This window comes from Myxine glutinosa, chromosome 8 (genome assembly GCF_964187855.1).
Source record: "Myxine glutinosa chromosome 8, kmMyxGlut1.1, whole genome shotgun sequence".
Classification (NCBI taxonomy): domain Eukaryota; kingdom Metazoa; phylum Chordata; class Myxini; order Myxiniformes; family Myxinidae; genus Myxine; species Myxine glutinosa.
The window spans coordinates 84795104-84804574 of NC_136268.1; the positions used below are offsets into that span (position 1 = coordinate 84795104).

The 9471-nt window shown below is 43.5% G+C and overlaps 1 protein-coding gene across 1 annotated transcript in view; it reads left to right on the forward strand.

Annotated features, from left to right (window-relative positions):
- LOC137432654 (uncharacterized) overlaps positions 1-9471 on the forward strand; it is a 61424-nt gene that overhangs the window by 46654 nt on the left and 5299 nt on the right. The window contains exons 5-8 of the mRNA XM_068124741.2: positions 2161-2317; positions 2539-2622; positions 8913-9029; positions 9151-9186. Coding sequence (XP_067980842.2) covers positions 2161-2317; positions 2539-2622; positions 8913-9029; positions 9151-9186 — 394 coding nt within the window. The remainder of the gene's footprint in view (positions 1-2160; positions 2318-2538; positions 2623-8912; positions 9030-9150; positions 9187-9471) is intronic.

Genomic DNA, 9471 nt, shown 5'->3' on the forward strand with positions numbered 1-9471 from the left:
ACGTGTCTCAAGCTGTGGTCAAAGATGCTCGACCGTATTGTTGTGGTTGCTTCTGTTTGTCAGCAACTGTGATAATTTAACGGGAAAATGGCCACATCAATCTTTCTTCATCGACCCACTGCAATTGCGGACGAGGGCATAAAAGACCACAAAAAAAAATAATTTCATTCCACCTTTCATTCTGGACCAAACTACACCCACATAATAAAAATAATGCATCAGGCATCGGAGCACGATGACGTCACTGGCTGGTACAGAATGATGTCTTTCTTCCCAGAATTCTGGTCAACTGGTCTCAGCCTCAGTAAGGGAGAGTGACAACGGTGTGACCACAACAATAGAGTAGTCCATACTTTTAGTTCTGTTAAGCTAGATTTTGAACATTCCGAAAAGGATGTTTCGACCATTGTTTTCTGCTAGAATTCCAAATTGCTGCCTCCTGACTACATCCTCGTCTTTGGCCATGAGTCTTCAATGCTTATTTAGGTATGGCAATTGTAAATCTGTACTGCAGTGCCGTGAAATGGGGTGAATAGGGACAGCAAGGTGAATAGGGACACAAACTGAAAAAAAGTTCGGAAATCTTTTTTCGCTGAAAATTCATAACCACACTGATTTGTTGATATTTGGGTTGAAAGTGTTCTCTTGTTTTTTGTAAAAGCAACTTATAGTCCCTATTAACCCCATATATGGGTTAAATAGGAATAAATAGGATTTTTATGGCTGTCCCTATTCACCCCGTTTTACGGGTGAATAGGGACGGTCACTAATAGTCAGGTTCACTATGTTAACAAATATAATTTCGTTCAAAATTTTGGGATTAGCAAACCTATACATTTTTGGAATCTTCAGAGCATGGAGAATCAGAAAATCAATGTTGGCATTTGCACAGACACCTGCATGGCCGCCATTTTGGATTTTGAAAATGGCCGCCATAAAATACATATTTTGCGCGATCTCGGCTTCTAGTCAACCTAGAGACTTAATTAAATATGCTAATCCTATGTTTTCTGGGTCAAGGAATCCAATAAAGGCCTCAAAATAGCGCTCAGGATTATAGAAAAGCAACAAACAAAGGTAATTGAAAACCATTGTCTTTATATTTGTGATATAACTGTATTACATAATACATGATATTGCAAGTCCTTTGAAGTTATAGGTTGTTATAGGAAGTTATAGGTAGTATCAGATTGAACTATAAGTCCGATACACAGGATCTATGAGGTCTATACCGTTCAGGAATATGCTTTTACAGATCTTCATCACTGTCCTGAGTGTCATTTTCGCAAAGGTGTCTACGCAAATGTAAACATTAATTTTTGGATTCCTCATGCTCTGAATATTCCAAAAATGTATAGTTTTGCTAATCTACCAAAATTTTGAACGAAAAAACATAGTGAACCTGACTAATATACAAAAAAATAATAATCAAGAAACAATCCTGAGTTTCCAACTTATTGCTAAATTGATAGCTCAGATGGATGCACATAATATGCACCCATAATATAAACCACGGTGCCAATGAAAACAAATATGGGATAAAAAGTTTCTCCAAACTGTCCCTATTTCTTGATTATTATTTTTTTGTATTAGTGACTGTCCCTATTCACCTTGCTGTCCCTATTCACCTTGCTGTCCCTATTCACCTTGCTGTCCCTATTCACCAGGCTGTCCCTATTCACCTTGCTGTCCCTATTCACCTTGCTGTCCCTATTCACCTTGCTGTCCCTATTCACCTTGCTGTCCCTATTCACCTTGCTGTCCCTATTCACCTTGCTGTCCCTATTCACCTTGCTGTCCCTATTCACCTTGCTGTCCCTATTCACCTTGCTGTCCCTATTCACCTTGCTGTCCCTATTCAACCCATTTCACGGTATTGAGAGTTACTGCAGCTGGAAAATGAAGGGTCATTTAAGTGCTTTATTGATTGCCATGAGTGCCCTTCTTCTGGAAAGATGGACACTCAGCATTTTATCAACGGAGTATATCATCGCGGACAATGTTGAAAGTGTCGTGGGCGATCGTGCGATATGTCAATATTTGGTAATCATTTCATCAAAGCACCACTGTAATTCAGAAGTGCTCCTAATTCAGTGTGGACGTGCTGGTAGATACGTGGGTTAAGGTAGTCTCTCCATTAGTTCCTGTGTTGCGTTGCAGGGTACTGTGGCGCCAGTTAGCGCAGAGCTTGCTGCGCTGTGGGCACGTGTTGCACGGCTTGATGGGCAGGTGGCCGAGCAGAATCGCAGGTGTGCTGAGCTGCTAAACTCGACGGAAAAGATTCGAGGCTCCAGTCTGAATCCAGCGACGGTTCCAGGTGAGTTTGGGGGAGGGAAGCGATCGAGTAAAACACGAGGCATGTAGTGCCCATTGCAGTGTTTTCACCTGGAAGATCAGAGAAAAGATGAAGGTGTTTCACTCTCCTCATCACCAGATGCTCCACACGCCATGGTTTGAGGAGTTGTGAGCAGGCAATGTAAATAAATCAATGACGTACCTGCAGACCTCTGAAACTGGAATTTTTATGTTCCCCAATAGTGCCGGGTCTAGGACCACCTGGTCCAAAAGGGGACACTGGAGACCGTGGGCCAGCGGGTAATGATGGTCAGCGTGGATTGCCAGGTAAGTCGTGCCAAGCCAGATCACAGACAGGTTTCTTTAATAAAACTGCAGCACACTGATAGGTCCAAGGTGCAGAGGTAGCACACTTACCTTTGAGCTTGCTCTGGTAGGCCCTGTATATCACATGAAGACCCCAAATACTGAAAAGACCCCGAAGACCCAAAAGGCCCTGAAGACCCAAAAGGCCCCGAAGACCCAAAAGGCCCCGAAGACCTAAAAGGCCCCGAAGACCCAAAAGGCCCCGAAGACCCAAAAGGCCCCGAAGACCTAAAAGACCGCAAAGACTGAAAAGACCCAAAAGACCCGCTAAAAAGACCGCAAAAGGTCTTATATTCTGTGTTTCAATCTCAGGTCAACTAGAAACGATTGGATTGGTGTTGCGATGGCAGGGTCTTACATCACAAAGTGCACCGTCCCCTCGGATGTGAGTTAAGCTGGTTGTGCTATCTTCTAGCATAAGCTGGTGGTTGTTAAATATCCCATGGTTTATTGGCCCCCATTGCACTTATTCCAAACCAGGGGCTTATGGATTGGGTCTCGTCCGTCCATTCATCCGCAACCATATCTTGGAGATGTGTGGACCGATTTTGTTCACACTTGCCGCAAGGACAACAAATTATGGTTTACATATGCACATCGTTTTGTTTCGCGATGCAAAAAAATATGGCTGACAGGTGGTCGTTTCAGTTGTAAAAAAACGATGTTGAACACGTCCTCAACCATTTCTCGGGCATGCATTTACCGATCTTGTTCAAACTTGGCAAACAGAAAATAAATGATGAGTTACATACGCACGTCATTTTTTTCAATATCAGATCCAAAATGGCCGACTGGTGGCCATTTTGTTACTTAAACATGTCCCCAACCATTTATCAACATGCATGAACCAATTTGAATCAAACTCAGCACAAAGACAATACACAAGAGTACACATATGCAGAAGATCTTGTTTTGTAATCCGACCAAAGATGGCCGACGGTGACCTTTAACTCTGTACATAAAGATTACTAAAACCACGGGGGTGGTGACATTTTATGTCTTTTTACCCTCACAGGAGGAGAGGTTATTGCATTTCAGTCCGTTTGTTACTTGCTGGAAAAAATTCCGGCAAGTATGTTGATCTGTTCGTTTGTCTGTCTGTTTGTCTGTCTGTTTGTCTGCTTGCAGCACTACGTCCACACCGTTTCACGTAGAATCGCCAAACTTTGCACACGTATTTGTCTTGCCCTCTAATATAGTGCCCAAATGATGACGTCATCAGTCACGTGGTTCTGCCGCCATCTGGGAAAAACCGAAAAACCTAGCACCTCCATATCTCCGAAAGTGCTGAATAGAAAAAATTGAGACATGGCTCATTGTAAAGAACTCTCCATGGGGAATAAAATATGTTAATAATGACGTCATGGGTAACGTGGTTCGGCCGCCATCTTGGAAAAACAGAAAAACTTTGCACCTCCACATCTCCGAAAGTGCTGAATAGAAAAAAATTGAGACATGGCTCATTGTAAAGACATGGCTGTAACTGTAACAACGTCCCAACACACCTGGTCACAACAACGCACAAAATCGCACCTCCTGTCTGCGAACCCTGGCCAAATCACCTGGATTCATACCCGCCGTACAAAACAACATCAAGCTCACCCTGTTCAATACCCGGTCCCTCAACAACAAATGCCTCATCCTGAACGACTACATCCTGGAAAATAAACTGGACTTTCTCTGTCTCACTGAGACCTGGCAACAACCACTGGACTACTACACGCTCAACCTCACCACACCCAATGGATATTCTTACATCAATAAACCACGCTCGGAGGGCCGAGGTGGTGGAATTGCCGTTATTCACCGACAAGACATCAAGACCAACCTCATCTCCATCTCATCTGCTCCATCATTTGAACACCTGGCTTTTAAACTCTCTGGTCACACACAGTCAGTCATGGCTGTTGTCTACCGCCCTCCCAAACCACACCCATCATTCCTGTCTGACTTCTCCTACTTTCTGACCCAGCTATGTTCCCTCTCCCCCTCAATCCTCCTCCTTGGTGATTTCAATATCCACATGGACTCCACTGACTCCACGCTAACCACTGACTTCACTGATTTACTCACCTGCTTTAACCTCACTCAACATGTCAACTTTCCTACCCATAACCGTGGTCACATTTTGGACCTTGTCTGCTCTACTGGATTAATTTTGCACCATCTCTCTGGCTCCGACCTCACTCTCTCTGACCACCTAGCCATCACTCTGACCATCAACATCCCCACCCCAGCACCAAGGCATTATCGCACTATCAACTTGATTAAGCTAAACGCTCTTTCACCTACCTCATTCTCATCGACCCTCTCTGAAAAAATGTCCACTTCTCCCTTCGTTGACCTCCACACCCCTTCTGACCTCACTGACTACTACAACCACACTCTCTCCTCCTGCCTTGACCAACTTGCGCCTATAAAAACCAAAACAGTTTCTTTCACCCATTCTGCTCCCTGGTTTACCCCTGAACTCCGCCTGATGAAAACTCGTGCTCGCCAACTTGAAAGACTCCGCAATAAAACAGGTCTCACAGTTCACTCCCAGGCCTACAAGGACCACATACAACACTATAAAGATGCCCTCTCCCGCGCCCGCTCCGCCTACTACTCTCAAATTATCCACTCTGGCTCCGGAAACCCAAAAGCACTCTTCTCTACAATAAACAAACTCCTCAGCCCCCTGAACACCACCACCCAGTCATTCACAATAGACAACTGCATCTCCTTCCTTTCATTCTTCCAACGCAAAATTGAAAACATCTACAACAGCTTGACCACCGCCGCACCCGCTCCCCCTCAAACCACCTGCCCCCCCCCTTATCCTGCCATCCCCTGTCTCAATTCTCCCCAGTCTCCCCTACTGACCTCTCTGAACTCCTCATCGGAATGAAAACTGCCACCTGCACTCTTGACCCCATCCCCTCCAGCTTTGTCAAGGCCTCCCTTCCTGCTCTCTCTCCACTTATCATTGCAACAATAAACTCCTCTCTGTCTACAGGCATCGTCCCACCATCCCTCAAAATTGCTGCTGTTACCCCCATTCTGAAAAAACCTGGACTAAACCCTGACACCCTAAATCACTTCAGACCCATCTCCAACCTACCCTTTCTGTCAAAGGTTTTGGAACGCGCTGTAGCCACTCAACTCAAACATCACCTCTCTGCCAATAACCTGTATGAAACATTCCAATCCGGATTCCGCTCCAACCACAGTACTGAAACTGCTCTCCTCAAAATCACCAACGACCTTCTCCTCTCCTCTGACGCTGGCAACCTCAACATTCTCATCCTCCTCGACCTCAGCGCCACCTTTGACACCATCGATCACACCATCCTCCTCACCCGACCTGAAACCACCTTTAACATTACCGGCACTGCCCTCTCTTGGATTAAATCATACCTCTCTGACAGACGTCAGTTCATCTCCATCAATAACTGCAAATCCCCCACTGCTCCCCTCCCCCAAGGTGTCCCCCAAGGTTCAGTTCTTGGCCCCCTCCTCTTCATCCTTTACCTGTCCCCCCTCGGTCACTTAATCCGCCGTCATGGTCTCCAATTCCACTGCTTCGCCGATGACATCCAGCTTTTCATCTCCACCAAGTCCATCTCCACCGCCACCCACTCTATCCTGACAAACTGCATCACTGAAATAAAATCCTGGCTTCAAATCAACTTCCTCAAACTTAACTGTGATAAATCTGAAATAATCATCATTGGCCCAAAAACGCTCACCAAGTCCACCCATAACTTTGCCCTCAACATCGACGGTTTCCCAGTATCCACCTCCCCTCACATCCGGAATCTTGGCATCATCTTTGACCAAACCCTCTCCTTCGACAAATACACTAAACAGATCACAAAGACAGCCTTCTTTCACCTGAAAAACATCGCCCGTCTCCGTCCATCCCTCTCCTCCGTCGCTGCAGAAACCCTCATCCACGCCTTCATCACTTCCCGTCTGGACTACTGCAATAGCCTCCTTTATGGTTCACCCTCAACAATCACCAATAAACTCCAATACATTCAGAACTCCGCTGCCCGTCTACTCACCCATTCCCGGACCCGTGACCACATCACCCCCGTCCTTTACAAGCTTCACTGGCTCCCCATCTCCCAGAGAATCCAGTACAAAATCCTCCTCTTGACCTACAAAGCCCTCCATAACCTGGCCCCATCCTACCTGGCTGACCTCCTCTCCAGACACACTCCCACCCGCAACCTCCGCTCTGCTGGTACCAACCTCCTGACCCCCCCCCCCCCATCCGGACCAAATTTAGATCCTGGGGGGACAGGGCCTTCTCCATCGCTGCTCCCACCCTCTGGAACTCGCTACCTCACACCATCAGAGACTCCTCCTCACTCACCACATTCAAAACATCACTCAAGACCCACCTGTTCAACACTGCATTCAACATTTAACCCACAGCATCTAACCCCTGACTATCTCCTCTCCTTCTCCCTCCTTTGTGCTTTGAATATTTCCCTATTGATTCTTCTTTTTTTTGCAATTGTTTTTATGTTTTGCTATGCATTATGTTTTGCACTCTGTCAAAGCGTCTTTGGGCTTCCTGAAAAGCGCTATATAAAATAAATGCATTATTATTATTATTATTATTAAAGAACTCTCCATGGGGAATAAAATATGTTAATGATGACGTAATCGGTCACGTGGTTTGGCCGCCATCTTGGAAAAACCGAAAAACTTTGCACCTCTATATCTCCAAAAGTCCTGAATAGAAAAAATTGAGACATGGCTCATTGTAAAGAACTCTCCATGGGGAATAAAATATGTTAATGATGACGTAATCGGTCACGTGGTTTGGCCGCCATCTTGGAAAAACCGAAAAACTTTGCACCTCTATATCTCCAAAAGTCCTGAATAGAAAAAATTGAGACATGGCTCATTGTAAAGAACTCTCCATGGGGAATAAAATATGTTAATGATGACGTCATCGGTCACGTTGTTCGGCCGCCATATTTGTCCAAAATGGCCGATAAAAAAGTACATTCCGGCAAGTCCTCGGTCTCTGACCGATTTTTCATTTGATTGTCTGTTTGTCCGCACAGAATAAATATGATTTTCTCTGCAACCGTTGGTCCGATTGACAGGACATTTTCACCATAGGTGCAACTCCACCTGTAGAATTTTCTTCTGATAATTATGACGTCATAGGTCACATGGTTCGGCCGCCATCTTGGAAAAATCGAAAATTTTTGCACCTCTATATCTCCGAAAGCACTGCATAGGAAAAATTGAGACATGGCTCATTGTAAAGAACTCTCCATGTGGAATAAAATATGTTAATGATGATGTCATAGGTGCTTCCATTACGTCATCATAATTCGACAAGTACACAACTTCATCCGATCAAGATAAAATTTCTTGAGCGCCATATCAGCATAAACTGGTGGAGAAAAAAAAAGATGACGTCATCGGTCACGTGGTTCGGCCGCCATCTTTAAAAAACCGAAAAAATTTGAACATCCATATCTCCGAAAGCACTGAATATAAAAAATTGAGACATGGCTCATTGTAAAGAACTCTCCATGGGGAACAAAATATGTTAATGATGATGTCATAGGTGCCTCCATTATGATGTCATAATTCGACAAGTACAAAACTTCATCCGATCAACATGAAATTTCTTGAGCATAATCTAGGAATAAATTAGTTTAGAAAAAAAAATGATGACGTCATCGGTCACGTGGTTCGGCCACCCTATTTGTTTTAACGCAAAAGCCTTAAAAACCACTGAAAATACATCTTGGCGAGGGTTTGCAATCTCTGATTGCTCTTTTTCTTGTTCTTCTTGTTTTGTGAAGAGTAGGCAAGTTATCACCACCACCCTGAACAATTTTGGAAAAAATTTGCCTGGACTATGGGTAGGAATTAATTGATCTAGTCTTGTTAGATATCCTTAGTGATCTGGTTTTATTCCACTACGAAGGTCAACCATAACATAACCAATCATGATCAACCATATTAAAGTCAAAAAGGACAAGGTTCGAAGAAATTCTACTTTGAAAATAGAAATATGTAGTTATGTACTATTTGTGTGGTCATTTTCAACTGGGACTATTTCATCCCAATTTTACCCTCTCCTTTTCAAATCATTGCTGATATGATGATTTGCTTATCAGATAAGACATATCTAGGGTTAATTGTCACCTGTGGAAACGTTAAACTCATTTTGCTTAGTGGTTCCCCTCAGTTAGGTATGCTCCATTTTATCCCCTCATCCGATTCATCAGGTCCAATGGGGCCCAGTGGAATGAAGGGAAAGCTGGGACCAAGGGGAGATATGGGGAGACCTGGATATGCAGGCATCCAAGGACCTATGGGCTACCGTGGCACAGATGGAGATCCAGGTAAGTTTCTACAAATCATAAAAGTTGACTTAACTCCGGTTAAACGAAAATGAATTTTTTCTATTTGAGATCTTTTTGACCAATTTTACAACATCATACAATCGAATTTTGATCCCATCAGGTCCACGAGGGGAGAAAGGAGAAAAGGGAGCAGCAGGTAAGATCATTCATTGATTATTTCAATCGGTGCATGAATGAGATTGAATGATCAAAAGCTTTAAAATAATTTTTCAAATTCAAGCTTAATTAACAATTTTTTATTCACTTATATATTCCCTAAACCATCATATACTGTAATATATATATATATATATATATATATATATATATATATATATATATATATATATATATATATATATATATACAATCACGTGAAAAAGTAAGTACACCCCATGTAAACTTTTGAGTTTTCAACATATTTCAACATACAGCTATTTGA